Raw genomic sequence first — 25137 nt, 5'->3', positions numbered from 1 at the left:
AAATATTTTTGGATACTCAGGAAATCCGGGACTTGGGAATGGTGTAAGAAGGTGGAACTTAAGTAGAATATCTTAAGGCATGGCCGACCTGTACTCCTATTTCTTATGTTCTTATTAACCCCTTAGAAAATTAAGATACAGAATTGCATCCTCAAATCGTATACTAATTATCTTGATGAATAATTAGTTATACGGTTCCAGTGCCATGAGACACTGTTTTTCAGTAAGTTGCTGTGGACATATTGTTCAACCAGCTCTGTAATGGAATAAGTTAAAATTCCCATTCATGGCTCCTGGGAGAAATACATGACTGTGAATAAATGTGGTATGAAGCGTGTAACACTGTTCAAGGACATTTGCAGATTAAATGTAAATTTTCTTTCTTATAGTGCAGGAAGTGAGGAAAATTATGGAAGATACCATACACAGCTGAATACATGGTAGTGTAAGTATTATAGTCACAACCTTACAACCATGAATGATCTAAGGCCCAAATGTGAGTTGACTTCACTCCAGTGCCAGAGTCAGACCCTGACCTTGACCTCAGAGTCAAGCTACATTTATACTATTGTTGTAGCTTGAATGGAGCCTAATATCCTCTGTGATTCTGAGATAGCCTATTATTTTTTCATTTCTTTATCAATATTAGAGATTCCCTTTGGCTTTCTTTGGCATCAGCATTCACCCACATGTTCACATATCCAAACTATCCACTCACAGCTTAATAATCTTTCTCTGTAATCTCATTAGACTCTGCTCTCACCTGTGCTTGCCATGCTTCCCTCTCTCTGTCTCTATTAACTCTTCATCTGCATCCATTTTTCTTGTGTCGATATCAACATATAACCTTATTCTAACAATGCCCAACCATTTTAAATTGATTTACTAATTACTATATCTGACGATAATTCCAAGCTCTGGTTGCAGAGTATTTCTTCCCTTTCAATCCAAACTTTCTCCATCATTTTTCTGTTCTTTCCAGTTTGCATTTAAGATGACCTGTTAACTGTTTATCAATTATTCTATAGGTTTATTTCTTTTAGTATTTTAATAATAAATATAGAGAAAATTTTCATTATTTTTTCTCACGTGTCACTGGAGCTCCTAAAAGAAAACATGGGCATTCATCCCCGATCATTTAGTGCTCCAATGTTGCTTTGGTACCACTGGTCCAACTGCTCAAACTCCATTCTCCCTGGTGCTGATGTCCTCATGCTGCTCCACAGTTCTGTCACTGTCCTTGGGCTTCCTGCTCCCATTATTACTGCTTTTGCTACATATTTATGGTCCATACCTTCATACTACTCTTTCTTGTTTGCACTGTTCTGATTACTGCCCCTTGAGACTGCTCTGCCATTCAATAAGATCATGGCTGATCTTCTTGTGTTTCGATTCCCACATTCCCAACCAACCCTGATAACCTTTGATTCCCTTGCCTAACAAGAACCTATCTATCTCTGCCTTAAAAATATTCAATGGCCCTGCCTCCACAACCTTCTGCGGCAGAGAATTCCAAAGTTGCACAACCCTCAGAGAGAAAGAAATTCTCCTCATCTCTGTCCTAAAAGGGCAAGCCCTAATTTTAAAACAGTGCCTCCTAGTTCTGGACTCACCCACAAGAAGAAACATCCTTTCAATGTCCACCTTGTCAAGGCTGTTCAGGATCTTGTATATTTCAATCAAATCATCCCTCACTCTTCTAAACTCCAGGGAAAACAAGCCCCAGTCTGTCCAACCTTTCCTCATAAGACAAGCCACTCATTCCAGGTATCAATCTAGTAAACCTCCTTTGAGCCGCCTCCAATGCATTTACATCCTTCCTTAAATAAGGAGACCAAAACTGCACACACTATTCGAGGTGCAGTCTCACCAATGCCCTGTATAACTGGATCATACCTTAATTTTAAGTTCAATCCCTTTCATAATAAAGGGTAGCATTCTATTAGCCTTCTTAATTATTTGCTGTACCTGTTTACTAACTTTTTGTGAGCTATGTACTAGAACACCTAGATCCCGCTGCACCTCAGAATTAGGCAGCTGTTCTTCATTTAAGTAATACTCTGCTTTTTTGTCCTTCCTGCCAAAGTGAACAACTTCACATTTTCCCACATTAAACTCCATCTGCCAGATCTTTGCCCACTCACTCAACCTAACCATATCCATCTGCAACCTCATGTCCTCTTCACAATATACTTTCCTACTTTTCTTTGTGTTATTTGCAAATTTAGCTACTATATCTTCACTCCCCTCATCTAAGTCATTGATGTAAATCACAAAAAATTGAGGCCCCAGTACAAACCCCTGTGGGGCTCCAGTCATCACATCCTGCCAATCAGAAAAACGACCCATTTATGCATACTGTTTTCTGCCTGCCAGACAATCTTCTATCCATGCCAATATGGTATGTTGTATATTGATATTATGTATTATATTATGTAATATAATGGTTTATAGAAATTTCTCCTGTCATATTGATCAGCCATCTGTTTTCCCAGGACATCACTGGCAACTTCCAGGGCATCATTGGCAGCTTATATAGTATAATATAATATATTTGATGGCTAGCTGGGGTTCCCCCAATTTGTAAATTTTTCCTGTCCTGGGATCCTGTCTGTGCCTGAAGCTTTCCTTGAGGATGGGGATCTGATGGCTTTGTTAATACATAATATTAATATATGAAATAATATAACATAGTATCAATACATGATGCTTGTCAGCATCATCCAGATCCCAAGAATAAATAAAAAGTTGGAAAGAATGTTTCCATGAGGACCATCATGGTGTTAAGTTCCCTCAGATTTTTCATTTGCAATCTTTGCATGCCATCATGAGAGCTGTCTATCAGATTCTCTATTTCATTTACCTTTTAAAAGCAGTCCAGCCTCAGCATATACAAAACAACGGGAGATTAATTAGTCCTTTCCATAAATATTGGTTGTACTTGACAAGTAGGTATTATTAGCTTAGATTTAATTAAATCGAAGCACTTCAAATGCTGAAAAAAGGAAAATGTTATTCGGGTTGTTCATTCGTTTGTGTCCTTGCACCTTAATCCAGTTCTTTTGCACTTGCTGTCAAATTGTACTATCTTTAGCTGTTTTGCCTGCTTATCCTTTTTTTTATAGAAATCAGATAAAATGTAATCTCCACTCTTGGATATATGCACCAACTTAGCTATTGAATATTTGATTAATCTAACTCAAAGTATTGTTACGTTATTTTTATAGAAAAAGGACAGAAAACTCTAGACTCAGCACTGTATTGGGTAACTCCCTGATTCCACACTCAAATAAAGGACAGTTGGGGATAGGGCTACAACAATGTGCCCTCTTCTCTGACTGTACTTCTTAGGAGCACAGGATCTCCTCTAATGCTACAATAAGACTGCAAGTTTTGTATCAATTATACTTAAACCATATATTCTCTTGTTTAGAAAACTGATAAAAAGATCATTGAAAATGGATCCTACTAACCCATAGCGCTGAGGAATTCAATGAAGTGTCAGTATTTTGCTCAAAATGACACACTAATAGAAAGGAAATGATGCACCAAATTTACATACTTGTGATTATTAAAAACTTACCTTACTTTTCAGTTATTTAGTCCAAATCAGCAATATTTTACAATTTTATTTAGCAATGTTGCATAAAATTATTTCCTATGAGCATGTAATCAAATCTTATGTACATTTAATATATTAGCACTTTAATCTTTGTGAAAAATAAGATAATGTTAAAGCATGAGATTTTATTTAACAAAGAAGAATGGAATTTATTTTCACGAAGGTATTGGAGAAGTTGTTCATTTAATGTATTTGAAAACAAATCATTTAAATGTTATCCATATTTTTATACAATAAATTCTATACCAAATTTATTTCTATACCAGATTTATATGTCAAACATCTGAATAAAATAATTAAGTTTAATCAAAGGCTAATGAATGGATTACTTGTCATCGTCGATTTCCCTGCGTTTTCGTAGATGAGCATTTCCTGTGTGTCTAGAGTCTTCTGTTGTGCATTCTAATGTGACTGTGGAGCCTGACTGCAGACCTGCATGGCTTTCCACTGTGCGAGCAAGGATGATTTATCAGATAATGTTAGGACGACCTGATCTTTCGAGTTACCTTTTGTCCTTTGCTGTATTCTTTACTGTTCAAAGGAAACAACGCCACTACTTGAGATTGTTCCGCATGTAGTTCCTTTTTGCACGTTTTTCTCCCAGTGGTGGACATGCCATATATCCTGAGGTTCAACTTCAATGAGTTCTTGAACCTTAAGCTTCAGCCTACCTCGCAAACACTGTCCAAGTTTAAGTTGTGAATACATGACTATTTTAGGGATTTTATCATCAGTAATATGTATTGCATGCACTCTTCATCTGAGCTGGGCTCTGATGAGTGCTTCAATTCCAAATGTTTCTGTCTTTTGAAGTACCTCAGTACTGGGCACTTTGTCCTCCCAATTCATGCCCATGAAGTTCCAAAGGCATCTTGTGTGGAACATGTTCAATTGCTTAATGTATCTGGAGTAGGTAGTCCATATCTCACAGGTATATGGGGGTGGGGTAGGTATCACCACAGCTTTCTACACAGCAAGTTCTGTAGCAGCAAGTTTTCAGACTAGCCCAAATGCGAAAACCTGGGCAGCCAACCCTCTGTGGTGGAGATTGTAAATTTGATACCTCCTTTCCTCCTCTTGTGTAAAAGTGCAAATGCTGAGCTTTCTCTGGCAATTCTATTTGCCACCTCGCTGTCATTGCAGAAATTTCTGGAGATTATGCTTCCAAGATAGGTGAAGTTACCTATAGGGTTGTACATTGATAGTTCTAGTAGGTAGGGAATTAGCCAGAATTTGGTGGTGCTTGGTAGAGCATCTCTGTCTTTCTTAAGCTAATGGTTAGTCTATAGTTGTCAGCACTTGCGAAAAATAGTCCATGATCCTTTCAAGGTCATACAATGTGACATGAGGGCATAGTCATTGGCACCAGCAATTCCTGCATCATCATCTGATACCTTAGCTGAGGATTTCAGTCATCTCAGGTTGAGAAGATTACTAATTGTTCTGAATTGTATATATATTCCATCAACATTTCCATCAAATCCCCAAAAAGCAATAGAACAAAAAAAATACTGAAGAGCACAGGGGTCATGACACAGCCCTGCTTCATACCACTTGTTACCCTAAAGCGGTCAGTGTATTCACCACAGTCAGCCAACATTCCATCATGAAACTGCTCTATCAGATCGACAGCTCTATCAGGACATCCATGTTGGGCTAAGACTTTCCTCCAGGCCTCTCTATTTACTGTATCAAAGGTCTTGCACAATAAAGTCCCATCCTACTCTTCTTCAGAGCTAAAGAGAAGTAAAATGTGATGAAATTTATACTGTTTAAGGGGGTTGGAGCAGGTGAAGCTGGACAGAAGACCAGTGATAGGTGGGGGCAAAGGAGAAATTGACAGAGATGTCATGAACAGAAGGACAAAGGGGTGTTAATGGTAGTGGTAAGGGCTAAAGGAGGTGCCGATAGTGGCATTAAGGTTAGAGAGCAGAATGTGATAATAGCAGAACAAGGGTAAGAACTCTGAAAAGAACATTTTCAGAGTGGCCTGCTGCAATGTTCCAGTGAAGCCCAACAGAAACTGGAGGAACAGCACCTCATCTTCCGATTAGGTACTTTACAGCCTTCTGGACTTAACATTGAGTTCAGACATGAACTCTCTCCTCTATCCTCACCCCTTTTTGTCCCTTTTTTCAATATTCATTTTTATTTTTATCCACTCATTTTTATTTTCATTCGTTTTATCCTCACCTTTTATCCTATTTTCAATCTTTTCCCCCCACCACTGTCCCCTCACCTAACCCCCAAAGGGCCATCTATCACTTGTTCATGTTGTTCTTTTCAGAGTGCTTACCCTTGTCCTGCTTTTATCACATTCTGCCTTCTTACCCTAATGCCACTATCAGCACCTCCTTTAGCCCTTACTACTACCAAGAACACCCCCTTTGTCCTTTTGTTCTTGACATCTTTGTCAATCCCTCCTTTGCCCCCACTTATTGCTGACCTTCTATCCAGCTTCACCTGCCCCACCCCCCTTAAACAGTATAAATTTCATCACATTTTACTTCTCTTTAGCTCTGAAGAAGAATCATACGGATTCGAAATGTTAACTCTGTTTTTCTCTCCACAGATGCTGTTAGGTCTACTGAGTTTTTCCAGTATTTTCTGTTTTTGTTTCCATGTTTTGCTTTTATATAAAGTCTTGGGTGCATCCAAGTGCTTTTGCACTTTGTCATCTGTCTAAAGATGGTGTTCACGATTGACATATTCCAGTGAATTTAAAGACTCAGAAGAAACTTGCCACTGCTGGCTTTCCCTACACTTTCATTCGCCAGGACCCCATCTCAAGCCTCTTGGTAAGCCCTTGCAATGAAGGGCCCCATCACAATGAGCTTGTCCTCCTGCAGAGTACTTGCAATACCTTTGTCCAGATCTTCATGGAATTTGTCTCCGATAGCCTCAGGTCTAGTCATTGTTTGAGTGTATACACTGATGATCGTCACATTCTTGTTATTCACAAGAGGTAGGTGTAGAATCATGAGGATCATTTACGTCCCTAGGAAGAGTATCCAAACTTTTTGCAACATCAGATTTAATAGCAAAGCCGATACTTGCCTCTCACCCACTAGCTTGCTTATCCAGAAGAATGTGTAGCCGGCTGATAGCTCTGTTAGCTGGCCCTCCTCTGCTAGGCAGGGTTCACTTAGTACAGAAATGTCAATATTGTATCTTATTAGCTCCCTGTCAACCAGAGCAGTTCTGGACTGGGGTTGGGAGCTGTTGTCTTTGTTAAGTAGGGTTCGTATGTTCCAAGAAGCTAAGTAGATTTCCTGCTGTTTCTTATTTTTGTCTTGCCCATAACATACTGTATTGTGTGGGTGAATACTAAAGGAGTGCATTTTGGGATATAACAGGATGTGTGTGAAGGAGTATGTAAGATGTGCATTGATTAGAGTGGAGATGGATTGCGCTTGGCCAGCTCCTCTCTCTCAACCTTGCACATCTTCCCAGTGACTTGCCAAGTCAAGATGAGTGGAGGTGTGGCTGACTGCAATGGATGACCTGCAGCAACTTCTGCACCCATGCCAAACTTTACAGCCGTCCACATAGCTGTGCTATGATGCTTTCAGTACCAGTAAAGGAATACCATTTTCTCTGTTACGTTTGTCAAGGCAACCTTTTTTCGTGCAACTTAAAAAGGGTGGGTTGGAGATTGGCACTCTTCCTCACATGTGGACACACACCACCTTCACCTGATTTGGCCTGCAAACCAATGCAGTTATTGGGGTGTGGCTGCTGCCATGCATAAGCAGCTAAGTGGAACCACAGGTGAGAGCTGGGTGAGTATCGAGGGCCAGGTGCAGTTATCATTCCAGCTATGAAGCGGCTGACTCCTGCAGAAAGGACTATCTGTAACGCACCTGGGTAGAACTATAGAGCATTACAAAATCCACGTGCAGAAGAATGTAGTTTACATATCTAGATCCCTAGGATTGAATCTAATTAAAATGGCATTTTACTGCCCTACTGTCATATCTTATCTACCCAACACTATTGACTGATATAAACGAATTAGTATACTCACCAGTGGTGGTACTCAAATTAAATTCCATGTTAAGTTTGAAAGTGACATACTCATACTCCAATCGCAAACAAGAAGCTTTAATCTAAACAAAACCAATTATATAGGTATGAGGGGAGAACTAGCTAAGGTTAATTGGGTAAAGAGGCTAAATGGTATGGAGGTAAATGAACAGTGGGAAACACTTAAAGAAAAATTCAAAATGTTCAACAAAAATACATTCCATTGAAGAACAAAACCTCAGCATGAAAGACCCATCCCTGCTCACTCAAGAAGTTAAGGACAGTATTAGATTTTTAAAAAGAGGCATACAATGTCGAAAAAACAGTAGAAAAAAAACGAGGATTGGGAGTGTTTTTGAAACTAGCAGAGGGCCAACAAAAAATTCATTAAAGGGGAGAAATAAAATATGAGCATAAACTAACCAGAAATATAAAAACAGCTTGTAAGAGCTTTTATAAGTATAGAAAAGGAAGAAACTAGTTAAAGTAAACACTGCTCCCTTAGAAGCACAGACAGGAGAAATTATCATGGGGAAATGAGGTGATGGCAGATGCATTGAACAAATATTTTGAACCTGTCTTCACAGTAGAAGACACAACTTTCATACCAGAAACAGAAGGTAACCTAGGGGCCAAAAAGAGTGAGGAATTAAAGGAAATTAATACCAACAGAGAAAAAGCTATTGGAGAAACTTAAGGGACTAAATTCCAACATATCCCTAGGAGCTGATGGCTGCTGCAGAGTTCCGACTGAATATTACCAACTGCAAGGCCCCTCTAAATCCTCGTGCTTATTAAATGGTGGGCTAAATGGCTGATGCTCAAGGCCTGATTCCTGCTGAAGACCACCAACTGAAATGGAAAGGTTTTAAAATTATGTGAAGATTAACAACACTTCCCCTCACCCCGCCCCACTCTCTCAACTTCCACTGGAGGGGTTCCAGCAATTTCGAAGCCTCGAATTGGGGTCCCATTGGAAAAAGGGTTTGGGAAGCACTGGTCTACACTCTAGGGTTTGAAAAGAGATAGCTGCAGAGATAGTGGATGTGCTGGATGTGATTTCCCAAAATTCTTTAGATTCAGGAACAGTTCCATTAGATTGGAAGTTGACAAACGTAACACCACTTTTCAAGAAAGGAGGGAGAGAGAAAACAATGAACTTAAGTCCAGTTAGCCTAATATCAGTTGTTGAGAAAATGCTGGAATCTATTATCAAGGAAGTTGTAACAATGCACTTAGAAAGCATAGTATCATTGGAACAAGTTTTACTAAAGGGGAATTCTGTTTGACAACATCGGGGCACAGTCTCAGGATAAAGGGCCAATCATTTAGGACTGAGATGAGAAGAAAGGTTGCGAATACTTGGAATTCTCCAGAGGATTGTGGATGTTCCATCACTGGATATATGTAAGGCTGGAATAAACAGATTTTTGGCCTCTCAGGGAAATAAAGGATATGGGGTGCAGGTGGGAAAATGGAGTTGAAGCCCAAATTCAGCCATAATCATACTGAATGGTGAAGCAGGCTCGATGGGCTATATGGTCTACACTTGATCCCATTTCTGTGTTAAATGCACATTTTTGATCCTAAGATTATCGGGTCAACCCCATTCATTTCAAATCAACAGAGACTTGGAAGGGATGGAAGCTGGTTTAATTGGCAGGCCTGCTGCCTAATTTCTTGTTAGGAGAGAAGAAAGGAGAATTACTCACTCCCCACTTTCTGTAACTACAAGGAAAAAAATAGACAAACAAGTGCAGAAATTAGATGATCCACTGAGGGGAAGCTAAGAAAGACCCACGCAATTTACTGCAAAGTTAATGTTAATCAAAACTCAACAGATCCTCCAAATCTCTCTGCATATCTACAGTTTCTGACTTCCCACCATGTGAAAAATATTTTGATCTACCCTTCTTAGGCTCAAGGGGGATTGCTTGTGCTTTCTCTACGCTGAACTCCATTCTTCACACTCTCAATCTGTCAATGTCCCTTTTCAATCTTCTGCTCCCATTATCACATCTCTACCACCTAACATAGTGCCATCAGCAAACCTGGTTATATAGCTTTCTTATCCTTCATCCAAATCTCTGATAAACATAGTGAAAACCTGAGACCCCAGTACAGATTCCCAAAGTGGTAGGGGGTGGAAGGGGCGTCACAAATCACACCCCCTCTCTCTCTCCTACCTCATAGCCAATTTACAAACTACTTAAATATATTGCCTCCAATCCATCTTTCACTTGGAACCTTATTGGGCACCACCTTGCCCATATAAACAGTATCCATAGACATCCTTTATCTCCTATGTTAGTGATCTCCTCAAAAAAAAATTCAACCAGAATAGTTGGACATGTTTTACCCTTTACAAGTCCATGCTGGCTGTCGGTCAGTTCATATTTGTCCCCAACAACAAATTCTAGTAACTTCCTCACAGCAGATGTTAAACTAAGAGGTCTTTGATTTCCTGGGTTTCTCTTCCAACCTTCTTAAAAAATGGGGTGACATTACCTAATAAAAATTTAGCTTAAAATACCTCAGGCTTGACCACTCCTTCCTGCGTGTTGACTAGTACATCATTTTTTCCAAATATTTCAAACCTTCTATTTTACTGTTAGCTCTTCACGCACTATTTATATTAATTCTGGTGTCTGATAATTTGATCTGCTCCACAGTCCTAATGCATGCCCAAATTTTCGTATCATCCCTTAACTTAAGACCACTCCTCTAACACCTACATCTTGATCATTTATGAAAAAGTAAAAAAAAAACAATGGCTCTAACACCACTTCCAGTGGGCTAACGGCAACTGACAACCAAGCAAATCCACCCAAGCCACTGGTACAAGGCAGCATAATTTTGGTTTAACTTCACACCTGAAGGACATCTGTCATACAAATATTAATTTTAGAATTCTGGCCCATTTGGTCCATATAAAATCAGCTGGAACACATCTGAATAAATGTTTAATGCTTCTAATATTTGTAATTGTACATAAGCAATTGCAAATGATATGTCCTTACTCAGGTTTGAACAGAAAATAGGTTTAAGGAATATATTTCAATGTAAATAAAAAAGAACCCATATAATAACTTTATTTCAGAAATAAATGTAACTTTTTATTTTATGAAAACAACACAATTTGTACAATGCTTTCAACATGCTATTGTGTTTCTCGCCATATTATAAATTCTTTGGACCAGCTAAAGCAAATGAACGGTTTTGCTCTGCAGCAATAAATTATTTTCTCCCCTTCCCTGCACACATCACTTTCTCCTGATGGTTCCTGATATGGTTGATATTCCATCATCAGTACTGGGTAAGGGGAAAGCCATAGCAATACCATTAGCACTTTTATTGTTGAAATACCAGTGCCTATACAAGGAAAGTTTTGTATTTCTATACGAACGTTATAGGTATTGTTATATGATTATATTTATTACTGCTGTCTGGGTGTCGGTATCATGTCCAACATGGCCAATTGTACCCTTTTTTTCAAGAAAATGCTCCTTAAACACCAGTGAAAAATGCAATCCAAAGAGAAAGTGGAATGGGAGAAACATAGCAGCAATGCACTAATGCCCTCTTCTTAATTGTGAGCGTTAGTTTCATTTTGATGGATGCTACAGTGAAATTGTACAGACCGATCGATCATTAATCGTACTGTCTTTACAAATATTCAAGGAATTCAAAGGATAACATCAAAACAGTTCTTATATTACAGAGGGAATTACCTCAGGTTTCAGTACTGTGTACACAAGTTCTTTTTTGCAAGGATCCAACAAGACCTGAGTTAACACTAACATTTTTTTCTCAAATGTAGCATTATGACAATGTTGCAATCCAAGCAATGTTGATCACAAGACATGCAACAACCAAGCTTCTACAAAACAGATTGAAAAATAAACTTTATACAAATGTGCAGTATTCAGTTTCTCAGAAATCCCGGCACCAACACAACATCTATACACCATGTTACTAAATTTCGTCTTTGCTGGTTTTTCTGCTTTAAAACCCATTCCGAGTTCATTACAGTAACAGTTTCTCTGTAACTCATTTACATAGGTCATTTCCCAAATGATTCAGCACTCTTCTGATCATGACACTCGGTAGCAGTTTTTAGGCCCAGAGCTGACCAATGCTATCATTTTCCAGTGCCACTTCTGTTGGGTATTATCAGGTCCAGCTTAATTGGGGGGGAGGAATAAAACTCATTGAAGTGCATATGCTCATTCACACTACTTAGACTGTTGGGTAAGAAGTCTTAAATCTGGACACAGAGGAGGGTATTTTAGAAGCTCTGGCATTATTGTGCTGACAGTCAAAGACTTTAATTGCAGAATGCAAACAAACTTGGTCGATTTGATTTTTTTTAAGTTCTCAAACAGGCACTATACTGTGCAGGAGACTATTTAATCTGGGGTGGGTGGTTATTTGATTAGCCAAAAATACTTGTGATTGTGACAAAAAAAGTTAGAGATCAAGAACTGTCCTGCCCTGACCTCCTGGGATGGAGCAAGAAGTGCAATGACAGGGACCACCAAATGGGAAATTGATGGTAGGGAAAGCATTATAAGGGGTGCCTGTGTGATGTCTTGACCCGATTCGCTGATCCACACTGCCTTTGGTCATGGTACCTTGCCGGGACTGTGGAATCACTTCTACACAATTGAAGATTAATTAGTAAATGAAGCAAATATTGATTCCTCAGCCATCCTTTGTCCTGATTTAGTAACCCTTTGAACAAGGCAAGACCTTTTCCCACTTTCAAAATGTAGCTTTCTTTTCACAGAATAGTTAGAAAAATGACTTGCTGCACGTTGTTAACGGCAACAAGAAGCATGAGGTAATTCTACTAAGAGGTAGAATTATCAAAACATGCAGAACTGTAGAACATATTTTAATTAACTTTATCTTAGAATATAAAAGGCTATAAGCTTGCTCTAGTTTTGATTCCAATACAGAAATGTTTTGGTGTTCTCAAGAAGAACAGAATGCCACACAGTTCACAGCTTGAATCCTTAATTCTAACAGGCTCTACATGGTTAGTTTCACATCGTCAACACAAACTATAATATAGGTTTATTCATGCTTGCAGAATATGCAAATTAGATTGAGTTGAGTTTCTGGGCTGAAATCTACATTGCTCAATCTGCTCTCCCAATTAAAGGGCAAACTGTAGCGGGATTAAAACATCGCTCCTCCACCCTCCTGCTTGAGGATGGAGCTAGATTTGGAATATAAACTCAGCAGAAGTTTGTTTCTAGTCCACCCTGTGTCTCAGCTAGACAACAGCACACCTTAAAAAAGCAACTGAACTGGGCCACCCAACTTTCTACCTGCACTATGTTAAAAACAGGAACTATTGATCTACAAGCTAAATTGTTTTTATAGTTTCTGAAGGGTGAAGATCCTAAGTTTATAAACTAGTTACGCTGCACCTGCAATGCACACTTGTGAACTAGACTGATAACAAATTTAAACATCAGGAAAATTTCACACTGGAACAATTGCCTTTTGACATTTATAAAGGTTGCCAAGATGTTTTGCTCAGCACTAATCACAATTTGGATTTGTGGTACAAGGCCACTTTTTCAATTTTAGACTGAAATTAAACCAAGGGCAGGGAGAAAGGATTGCCAGCCTATTAAGTGAAAGGAATCCTTTGAAACACAACGGTACAAGGAGGAAGGACTGAAAGTCGATGTAGATCATTGAGAACAGGGGAAGGGGTGAATGAGAGTTGGCGCAGAGCATGCTACAGGCAGCAAAGTTTTAAAATGAACTAAAGTTTACGGAGGGTGCAAGACCAGAGGAAAGCATTGAAATAGTCGAGCCTGGAGGTAATAAAAGCATGGATAAGCGTTTCTGCATCTGAAGGGCTGAAGCAGGCTATGTTACAAAGCTGGAAGTAGGGAGGCTTTGTGATATGGAATCAGAAACTCAGTTCAAGGTCAAACAGAAAACCAAGAATGAGAACACGGCCCTTTAATAACAAAGCAGCTATAAACTGATTTCAATAAACCACTTAATCTGTATGGAAGGTGGGGTAACTGATTTAATAAAACTGAAAGGTATTACAGTCAGGGAGGAGTCTAGAGAAGTTTTGCTCAGTGTTATGCAGATTTGATCTGCATTATATTAGAGTGCCTGTGCAACACCACAAAAGGTACATTATGCCTAAGTAAAAAGAATACATATGGATCTGATTTTCTTTAATTAATGTTTGTCAACTTGAGCCAGGTTTCTCCCCTAATGCAGCTACTCATTTTTCATAATTAAACCGAATTTATGATTTTGTCATATTATCACTTCCCTCTTTATTTGCAATACAGCTAAAATCGACTACCTCCAAAATTTAATCTACGCTCCCTAATGTTCTCCAAGGCTCTGTTGGTATCTTGAGCTGGAGGGGGAGGCAGGGGGCAGGACAGTAAAGTGCAGTACAGACTTCTCCACACTGACTGCCAAGTTTTACTGGTATATCTCTGGCTTTTCCTGCCATAAGGGAGCACCAATGCTGCACCGAGTGAACTGATCGAAGTCATTAGAATTTAGCCGAGAATTTACAGTTATCGAGGAACCATAGAACATAAGATTATGAACTGAAAAATTCAGGCTGTTGCCCTTCTACTGATGGGGATAGTGAACAAACCCAAAACTGTACTGTAATTATGAGAGGTCTGAAATCCACTGTTCCAATTTACAGGTTTGTTCAACACAGCAGCAAGGAGGAAGAGGCAATTAAGCATAATGAAGAAGAGAAATACGTTAACAGATTTAGCACGACTAGCTTAATACAAACTTTCTTTCAGTAAACTAGTGCCGATGGCTTTTAAAAGACTGCATCTCCTGAATGAATCTAAGATGGATAAACTTTACCTTGATAGGAAATCTAGAACATTAAACTGAACCATTCAACTGTCTTTTAGGAAAGCAAATTAAATAATTATTAGAACATCCAATATGACAAATTCAATGAAAAATATAAACAAAACTGTAATCTACTGTCAACAAGTTGTCAAGTAAAATTTATATTATATATTTATATATATATATTTATATACAGCAGACTGTTGGATTATGCTATAAAATTACAAATATTTTCACCAAGAACAAAACAAATAACCTGCTGCTTTTGAAGAATACTGTCAATTCAGAAGCTGACTCCCACTTCCCAGTAGCACCACAATGCACAGGTAGTGCAAGAGTGAGTTAGTGACAGTCATTTGATATTCTTTGCTTCGAAAATTTTATTCTGGAGAAAATGCTGTCTGGAATATGTAGGTAGAATATTTTGCCATCCCTGCAAGGTAAGAAAGGTACTGGGACAAAACACCAGTAATGTCTTGAGTTCTTTCTTCTATTGAGAAGGTAATCATCGTCTGTAGGTCAACAAAAAAAAGTTAGTTTGTCTTGTGGACACTTTGATTTTTCTCAGTTGTGTAGACATCGCATACTAAATCACTGTTTCATTTAAAGGTTCTGACATTTTTTCATTATAACTGACAAGACTGGCTTAATGTCAGAAAATGCAACTAAATGAGCTTTAATAATCTATCTGCATTTCTGGATTTACAAAAAGTGTGGAGAATAATAACCTTGGGTGAAACATGAAGTTTAATGGGACATTTGCTCACTAGTCATAGTATTACATCCCTACTCCAAAAATAGCACTGCAGTGGGCATAGAACCCTAACTGCAGCATTACGTTGTGTAAGCTCTGTAGTAAGTGTCTGTGGCTCAAGGAGCTTTGGCTTAGAGTCATAGAGCTGGAGGCCGAGCTGCAGACACTGCAATGAATCAGGGAGGGGGCAAGTTACCTGGGCACTTTGTTCCAGGAGGAAGTCACCCCTCTTAGAATAGAGTGTTCTGATTTGGTCAACAGTCAGGTGTAATTGTGAGTGAGGCAGGTATGGCGACACAGAAGGTAGAAGTGGAGGACCTTGGCCTTTGAAACTGTCCAACAGGTTTGAGGTACTTGCAATCACTATGGATGAGAATGGGAGCTGCAGGGTGGATGAGCAAGCTGACCATGATATCATGGTACATGAGGCCATCCAAGCAGGGGGAGTAAATAGGAATGCAGTGGTAGTGGGATACAGTAGAGTTGGGGTAAGACACAGTTCTCTGCAGCCAAGATTGAGAGTCCAGAAGGCTGTGTTGCTTGCCCACTGCCAAGGTGTAGAACTTCTACTCTGTGTTAGAGAGAAACTTGCAGTGGGAGGGGGTGGATCCAGTGGACGTGGTTCACAAAGGTACCATCGACATAGGTAAGGCTAGGGAAGAGGTTCTGCTTAGAAAGTATGAGCAGCTAGGGGCTAAATTAAAAAGCAGAGCCTCAAAGGTGATAATCTCTGGATTGTTACCAGAGCCACGGGCAAATTAGTAGAGGGTAAATAATTTAGGGAGTTGAATGTGTGACTCAAAGACTGGTATGGGAGAAATGGGTTTCAGTTCATAGGCCATTGGCACCAGTACTGGGGAAACTAGGAGTTGTACCGTTGGGAACCATGACAGGCCCAGTATTCTGGCAAGTCTTATAACTAAGACAGTAGTGGGGGCAAGGGATCAAGTGTGAGAAGAGGCGATCAATTAAAGTGAGAAGACAAGGCAGGAGAGCAAGTTAGCAACAAGAGAAGTAATAATCAGAGAGTGGCAGGAAGGAACTGAGCGTATAAACATAAGAGTGCACGAGCAAATAAGGCCAGAGGTTTTGCAACAAATAGTAAAAACCCAGAGTTAAAGGCTCTGTATCTGAATGCATGTAGTACTCATAACAAAACAGGTGATTTGACAGCTCAAATAGAAATAAATATGTATGATCTGATAGCCACGACAGAGACCTGGCTGCAAGATGACAAAGGCTGGGACCTGAATATTCAAGGTTAGATGACATTTTGGAAGGACTGGAAGTTAGGGAAAGGTAAGGGTGTTAATTAAAGATGATGTTAGTACAATAGAAAGAAATGACCTGATGAGTTCACAGAGTGTTTCTGGGACAACTTCTATGAGCAGCACAGGCTAGAACCAACCAGAGAGTAGACTATTCTAGATCTGGTAATGTGCAACAAGACAGGTTTAAATGAGCTCATAATAAAGGGTCCCTAGGTCGCAGTGATCATAACATAAGACCATAAGACAAAGGAGCAGAAGTTAGGCCATTTGGCCCATCGAGTCCACTCCACCATTCAATCATGGCTGATAAGTTTCTCAACCCCATTCTCCCGCCTTCTCCCTGTAACCTTTGATCCGCTTATCAATCAAGAACCTATCTATCTCGGTCTTAAATACACTCAATGACCTGAAATACACTCAATGACCTGGCCTCCACAGCCTTCTGTTGCAATGAATTCCATAGATTCACCACTCTCTGGCTAAAGAAGTTTCTCCTCATCTGTGTTCTAAAAGGTCTTCCCTTTACTCTGAGGCTGTGCCCTCGGGTCCTAGTCTCTCCTACTACTGGAAACATTTTTCCCACGTCCACTCTATCCAGGCCTTTCAGTATTCTGTAAGTTTCAATTAGATCCCCTCTCATCCTTCTAAACTCCATCGAGTATAGACCCAGAGTCCTCAAACATTCCTCATATGTTAAGTCTTTCATTCCTGGGATCATTCTCGTGAACCTCCTCTGGACCCTCTCCAGGGCCAGCACATCCTTCCTGAGATACAGGGCCCAAAATTGCTCACAATATTCTAAATGTGGTCTGACCAGAGCCTTATAAAGCCTCAGCAGCACATCCCTGCTTTTATATTCTAGTCCTCTCAAAATAAATTCCAACATTGCATTTGCCTTCCTAACTATCGACTCAACCTGCAAGTTAACCTTAAGAGAATCCTGGACTAGGACTCCCAAGTCCCTTTGCACTCCAGATTTCTGAATTCTCTCCCCATTTAGAAAACAGTCTATGCCTCTATTCTTCCTACCAAAGTGCACGACCTCACATTTCCCCATATTGTATTCCATCTGCCACTTCTTTGCCCATTCTCCTAACCTGTCCAAATCCTTCTGCAGCCTCCCTGCCTCCTCAGTACTACCTGTCCCTCGCCTATCTTTGTATCATCTGCAAACTTAGCCAGGATACCCTCAGTTCCTTCATCTAGATCATTAATGTATAAAGTGAAAAGTTGTGGTCCCAACACTGACCCTTGTGGAACTCCACTAGTCAACAGCCGCCATCCTGAGAAGGACCCCCTTATCCCCACACTCTGCCTCTTGCCAGACAGCCAATCTTCTATCCACGCTAGTACCTTGCCTCTAACACCACAGGCTCTTATCTTACTGAGCAGCCTCCTGTGCAGCACCTTGTCAAAGGCCTTCTGGAAGTCCAAGTAGATAACATCCATTGGCTCTCCTTTGTCTAACCTACTCGTTACCTCCTCAAGGAATTCTAACAGATTTGTCAGGCATGACCTCCCCTTGATGAAACCATGCTGACATTGCCCGATTTTACCATGCAATTCCAAGTATTCTGAAATCTCATCCTTAATAATGGGCTCTAAAATCCTACCAACAACCGAGGTCAAGCTAATTGGCCTGTAATTTCCCGTCTTTTGCCTCACTCTCTTCTTAAACAGGGAGGTTACATTAGCGATTTTCCAGTCCTCTGGGACCCTCCCTGACTCCAGTGATTCCTGAAAGATCACCACTAACGCCTCCACTATCTCTTCAGCTATCTCCTTCAGAACTCTGGGGTGTAATCCATCTGGTCCAGGTGATTTATCCACCTTCAGACCTTTCAGTTTTCCTAGCACCTTCTCCTTGGTAATGGCCACCATACTCACCTCTGCCCCCCAACTCTCTTGAACTTTGAGGATGTCACTCGTGTCTTCCACTGTGAAGACTGACGCAAAGTACCTATTCAGTTACTCCGCCATTTTTTTGTTCCCCACTACCACTTCTCCAGCGTCATTTTCCAGCGGCCCAACGTCCACTTTTGCCTCTCTCTTACCCTTTATATATCTAAAAAAACTCTTGCAATCTTCTTTTATATTACTGGCTAGTTTACCCTCATATTTAATCTTCTCCCTCCTTAGTTCTTTTCTCGTTGTCCTCTGTTGGTCTTTGTAGGCCTCCTAATCCCCTGGTTTCCCACTGCTCTTCACTGTATCATATGCTTTCTCTTTAGCTTTTATGCTGTCCTTGACTTCCCTTGTCAGCCATGGTTGCCTTGTCCTCCCTTTAGTATGCTTCTTCTTCCTTAGGATAAATTTTTGCTGTGTCTCCCAAATTACTCCCAGAAACTGTGATTGAATTTCACGTTCACTTTGAGGGATAGAAGAGTGAGTTTAACACTAGTGTTTTGAACTTAAATAAGGGTAATTATGAGGATATGAAGGCAGAGCTGGCTAATGTGAACGAGGAAAGTAGGTTAAGAGATAAGTCAGTGGAGATGCAGTGGCAGACATTCCAAGGAGATATTTTTGTAATATTCAGCAAAGATACATTCCAGTGAGAAAGAAAGGCTCTAAGTGAAGGATGTGGCTAACTAGGGAAGTTAAAGATAGTGCTAAATTGAAAGAAAATGCATACAATTCTGTGAAGGTTAGTGGCAGGTTAAAAGATTAGACAGAATATAATTAGCAGCAAAGAATGGCTAAAAAAAAAGAAATTAGGGTGCGAGAGAAAGCTAGCTAGAAATATAAAAACAGATAGCAAGGGTTTTTACAGGTATTTAAAAAAGGAAAAGAATACATAAAGTGAACATTGGTCTTCCAGAGAGTGAGTCTGGGGAATTAATAATGGAAAATAAGGAGAATCGGAAGAATTGAACAGATATTTTGCATGTGTCTTCACTATAGAGGATACAAATAACATCTCAGAAATAAGTATGCATCAAGAGGTGAAAGAGAGGGAGGAGCTTAAAACAATTACAATATCACGAGCGAAAGAATCCTGAGAATACTATTAGAGCTAAAAGCTGACAAATCCCCAGGACCTGATGGACTTCATCCTAAGGACTTAAAAGAAGTAGATGCTGAGATGCTAGATGCATTGGTTTTAATTTTCCAAAACTCCCTAAATTGTGGAAAGATTCTATCAGATTGGAAAATAATGAATGTAACTCCTCTACTCAAGATAGGAGTGAGACAGAAAGCAGGAACCTTTAGGTCAGTTTAGCTTAATGTCTGTCAAAGGGAAAATGCTGGAATCTATCATTAAGGAGGTTATAGTGGGGCACTTAGAAAATCTCGATACAATCAGTTAGAGTCAACATGGTTTTGTGAAAGGGAAATCATGTTTGACTAATTTATTAAAGTTCTTTCAGGAAGTAACAAGCCACATGGATAAACTGGAACCTATGATGTGCTGTACTTAGATTTCTAGAAGGCATTTGACAAGGTGTCACTTCAAAGGTTATTACACAAAGAACGAGCTCACGGTGCAGGGGGTAACATATTAGCACAGATAGGGGATTGGTTCACTTATAGGAAACAGAATGTGGTCACATATGGGTCAGTTTCGGGTTGGCAATATGTAACAAGTGGAGTACCACAGGGATCTGTGCTGAGGCCTCAACTATTTACAATCTATATCAATGATTTGCATTACGGGACCAAATGTATTGTTGCTAAATTTGCTGATGATATAAAGGTAACTAGGAAAGTAAGTTGTGAAGAGGACATAAGGAGTCTGCAAAGGGATAATAGATAGGTTAAGTCAATGGGCAAAAATTTGGCAGATGGAGTATATAATGTGGGAAAATGTGAAATTGTCCACTTTTGCAGGAAGAATAAAAAATCAGCATACTATTTAAACGGGGAAAGGCTACAGAACTCTTGAGGTAGAGAGGGTTCTGGGTGTCCTGGTACATGAATTACAAAAAGTTATAATGCAGATACAGCAAATGATTAGGAAGGCAAATGGAATGTTGTCATTCACTGCAAGGGGAATTAAATATAAAAGTAGGGATGTTTTTCTATATTGGTGAGATCGCATCTAGAGTACAGTATACAGTTTTGGTCTCCTTGTTTAAGAAAGAGCATAACTGACTTAAAAGCAGCTCACAGAAGGTTCACTTGACTGATTCCTAGGATGAGGGGTTATTTTACGAGGAAAGATTGGACAGGTTGGGCCTGTATCCATTGGACTTAAGAATGAGAGGCGATCTTATTAAAACATATAAGATCCTGATGGGGCTTGACAGCGTGGATACTGAAAGAATATTTCCCCTTGTGGTAGAGACTAGAACTAGAGGACAAAGTTTAAAAATAAGAGGTCTTTCATTTAAGACAGAGATGAGGAAAACTTTTTTTTCTCTAAGTGTCATGAGTCTGTGGAACTCTCTTCCCCATAGATGCCACAATCAGATCAGCCATCATTTATTTGAATATGGAGCAGGTTCAAGGGGCCAAATGGCCTACTCCAGCTCCTAATTCGTATGTTCAATCTTTCATGTTCATTCTGTATAATACACAGTATATTGCAACACATACAGCAGTATATCTTTGGTAGTTCACATGGCAACAAATCAAGAAACACAAACAATGGAGATGAGGATAGGATTAGAATATATTACAGTAGTCTCAATTTTCCACCCAAAGGCATAGACATGTCCTTCCTTCTCTCTTCACATCAATAACTAGAACAGGCAAAATTCAAAGAAGCCACATGCCAGTACCACATACCTGTGTCGAGCTGTACTGTAAGTGTCTAGCAGGTGGCAACTGGCTAATTCCAGATTCCAGTTAAACATTTCCAGAATTTTCTGACATTCACTTCTCGTCTTCAATCCCAAACAGAATAATTGCTCAATCTAATAGGAAAACAATTCGAGATGCAACAATTAGATCTCAGATAATCACAGATCATTTTCTATTGCATGGGTTCAGAGCTAGAGGTGTACAACACAGTCGCCTCCCATTGCATACAAATAACTACAATTCCCTTCTACTACTCAAAATCTACTGCTCAAAGACAAAATCTGCTTACATCAACAAGATTTGTACTGTATTCAATCAAGTATCATGTCACTGTGCGAGCATCTGAAGCAGCTCTGAAGGCCAGAGACAAAAACACCCTCATATAACAGCAAAGCCAAAGCAGGAGCAGCTCATGACAAGAACACAAATGTAGAGTTGGGCTATAAGGAATAAACATCACACTTTTGGTGTCTAGATTTGCAATGTGGACTGAATGCTCAGGTAATTGTCTGCCACCCTCCATTAATTCCACCATAGCTTTGCATTTATTGTTTGTAGATCACCATTGCAGTTTTATGGACTATAACCATAACAAAGCTCTCTAGAATCAGTGAACTAATCTTGATCAGTTCTTTGATTTAAGTAGATCTTCCAGTAAAAACAAAATATCTAGTCAGGAAGGAAAGAATATAGTGGGAAGAAGAGGCAATAGAAAAGAGGGTGAGAATCTTGACTTTAACAGTCATTTTCCAGTACAGTCTCTCAAATTACCAGATTTTACAGTGTGCTCTTGTGCTGCTCCATACCATCAGAACTCTCCACTTCTTTATTTGGAGTCATTCCTACTTTATAACGATTGACATTGTTGACAGCTGTACTATTGTAAAGCGGCTACAAAGAAATATTAGGAGCAAAATTGAGCACTATACGTAACTGAAATCTATGAAATCGTGCTTATATTTTAAATGCAATACACTAAGGCCAGTTACATATTTTAAATTCAGCCATGGCTCAACACAGCTATCGACAGAACATGTTAATTCAGAAAACAGAATCTATGCAACTAATGTGAAGTTGTATGAAACTATTTTGCTGAATAGCATGATAATAGTTTTCAACCTTCTAAAGCGTAAGGGTGAGCTTTGCACTTTTTTTTAGGAAGTGCTTGTAACAAACTGGGTTCAGCCGTGATTGGCCAGATGCCTTTATCAATGTTTCTGCTTACTTTGTGGATGTATGGCTTGATTACAAGTTATCATTTGCAAAATTCAGCCTGAAAAAGTACAGCCACTTTAACTGCTGTCAAACCATGGTCAGCAGATTAAGTAAAACACGCATCACAGGGTTAGCTCAGCTTGTACAAATGTGCTAGGGGCTGTGAATATGACTGAACACTGGTCCGGTATGGATAAAATTGGATTTTAAAACAAAAGCACATAGTCTATATTTAACAAGTTCAGTTCCTCTTCATCATAACCTTGTCTGAAGAGGATCATCCATAAGTTGCAACACCGAGGGCACTGGCACTGCAACAGTTTGAACAAGAGTCTTTATGCCCTACTTGGCACAAATTCTTTCAATGATTACTAACTATTCCCAGGTGAGCAGGGACAGTCAGGCCCTACATCTGGTGCTATTAATCCTTTGGCTACTGGAAGCTTTTGCAGCTTTCCAAATTTGTGCTAGTTTGTTGACACAGAGTTGATATCAAAAAATAAATGCACGCAATGAAGTACAGAATATTAAGTAACCATAAATACTAACTCTCACACTTCAAAGAATTAAAGAGGAATGTCACTCTAGGGGAAGAGTGACAGGAAGTAATTTCAACCTACAATATTCCTCAATATGTACTATGTTAAAATGCATTTAGAATTCTAGTATCCAAAAGGATGAATTCTTACCTCCTCAATGAGAAAGAAGTCTGCTGAAACTTGCCACAAAGCAACAATTAGCTGGTAAAAGATGACTACCTACATTAAGGGGAGTAGCATTCTTTCTCTAGGGGATAAATGCAATTAAAAGATTCAGGCCTCAATTGTGGCCCAATAAGTACTTGACTTGTTAACAGCACTAGCGCAGGGATCAACATGCAGGGATGGGAAGAAATTTGATTGCCACTCAGCCCAATGAGAACAATGCAAAAGTGGAGCTACCTGCCAAAACCCCTCTAGCGATGGGCTTTCAGAGCAGTCATTTTTAACAGTGAAAAGTTAGAATTTCTTTAATTTGTCAGTGCCTCCACAGCACGGATTCTCATTTAGGGTTGGTGCAAATAAGGTAAAGGATGGATCCGAGCTCACGGTTACCTTGAGGTACTGTACGGCTTTTTGAACGTTCCAGGTGTGGTTCTGAAGCGCAGTCTGACTTTCCTCCGTCGTAACGCCATGAACATTCTCCTGAACCTGAACATAGAAACATTTCTGAACGTCTGATTTATTACCACACCACCTCTCTGGTGTAAAGAGTGACTACCCTCATAAAACCATTGTGTTTGTTGTGGACCAGTCCAACAGAAAGTGTCAGTGTTTACACCAAGTATGCAGCGCCTGTAGTGATGGTACAAAGTCAGTTTTAATTGCTCACAACATTGGGAACTATTCTACTTATCAGAAAGTAACTTTATTCGTTTTAGGTTTGTTTAGTTTATATTATCTTTCAGTCTTTTTAATGGCTAAAATATTACGAGTGATATAAATAACTTTCACAACTCCCACCACTAGTTTACTGGCCATCCTTATTTGTTAGTAATGTTCATGAATGGTATGAATAATTCAAGCTACTGTGAGAGCTATACATCCTCTACAAATTTGTATGTACATCTGAATCTTGGTAAATTGGGTACTTTTACACAGGTTACTTACATGCATTTAACATGCAACATACAGTACACACTACAGAAATAGAGGTGGCCTTAATGTTATCAAGAGTAAATGAGTTCTACCTGTAATTTCATTTCATTAGGATCCAGACTTGGATTTGCAAAAGAAAATTATGTTAAGCTCTTGATTGTAAGAGGGTGGATCAAAATGAACCAGCTCTGTACTATTTATTAATAAATACAAGTGCAACAGTTTACTTCTTTAAAATGATTACTTTGCTTTGCTTCTGTAACAATTTCCATCCATTGTCAGAATGTTCTGAAAACATGTTGCCCTTTCTATTACCCAAGATAAATATATCTCAGTTATGAAGATAATTTTTAATATTTTACAGGTTTATGGTAATTCAGGAAGTGCTCTCCAAATTACAGAATTATTATATGGCAAATGGTGCATGAGCTCTAAAAATAGAGGACAGTGCCACCGTATTTAAGTATTTTACATTTCAGATACTGAAACAGCACATTGTATTGCAGCCGCTAAAGATTCCCAAGTAATAAAGCTCCATCTTGTGGTGGAATGTACATTGCAGAAAATTTGAATTTACTCCACAGGCTCAATGGCAATTACAATGGCCGTCATCTCCCAGTCACCTGCAGAGTGGGCGTGCATGCTGCTGACGTTGTTTAAAACTACCCTGTACGTTTTTACACTGGAGTCTTTGGACCTTCAGGTCCCGCATCAGCTTCAATGCATCAACAAAGCAGTCTGGGGAAGCTAGTGGCTCACCACCACCTTCTCAAGGGCAACTAGGGATGGACAATAAATGCTGGCCCAGCCAGTGAAACCCACATCCCATGAATGAATTTTTGAAAAGCTTAACTAAAGTGAAACCGTGCCCTCTTTTTCATCTTAGACCTTAAGGGGCATGTCTTCAGTTTGTCTTCAGTTCATTGACTTGCAAGGTTTGTAAATGGACATGTCACCCCCAACAATGCTCACCCACTCCCCTCCAACATCCTGGAC

At 39.5% G+C, this 25137-nt stretch overlaps 1 protein-coding gene across 8 annotated transcripts in view; it reads right to left on the bottom strand.

Moving 5' to 3' along the window:
* Positions 1-10738: 10738 nt before the first annotated feature.
* The window catches only part of tnk2b (tyrosine kinase, non-receptor, 2b), a 259122-nt gene continuing 244723 nt past the window's right edge, over positions 10739-25137 (bottom strand). For 5 of the 8 annotated variants that reach the window (XM_041216325.1, XM_041216316.1, XM_041216333.1 and 2 more), the window contains 3 exons: positions 23599-23694; positions 21275-21402; positions 10739-15030 (listed from right to left, as the gene is read on the bottom strand). In XM_041216325.1, coding sequence (XP_041072259.1) covers positions 15024-15030; positions 21275-21402; positions 23599-23694 — 231 coding nt within the window. In that variant the 3' untranslated portion in view covers positions 10739-15023. The remainder of the gene's footprint in view (positions 15031-21274; positions 21403-23598; positions 23695-25137) is intronic. The other 3 variants (XM_041216342.1, XM_041216361.1, XM_041216369.1) reach the window with 1 other exon arrangement.

The sequence above is a fragment of the Carcharodon carcharias genome, chromosome 2, assembly GCF_017639515.1.
Source record: "Carcharodon carcharias isolate sCarCar2 chromosome 2, sCarCar2.pri, whole genome shotgun sequence".
Classification (NCBI taxonomy): domain Eukaryota; kingdom Metazoa; phylum Chordata; class Chondrichthyes; order Lamniformes; family Lamnidae; genus Carcharodon; species Carcharodon carcharias.
Note: the sequence above shows the minus strand (reverse complement) of the source record. Positions and strands in the feature narration are given on the sequence as shown.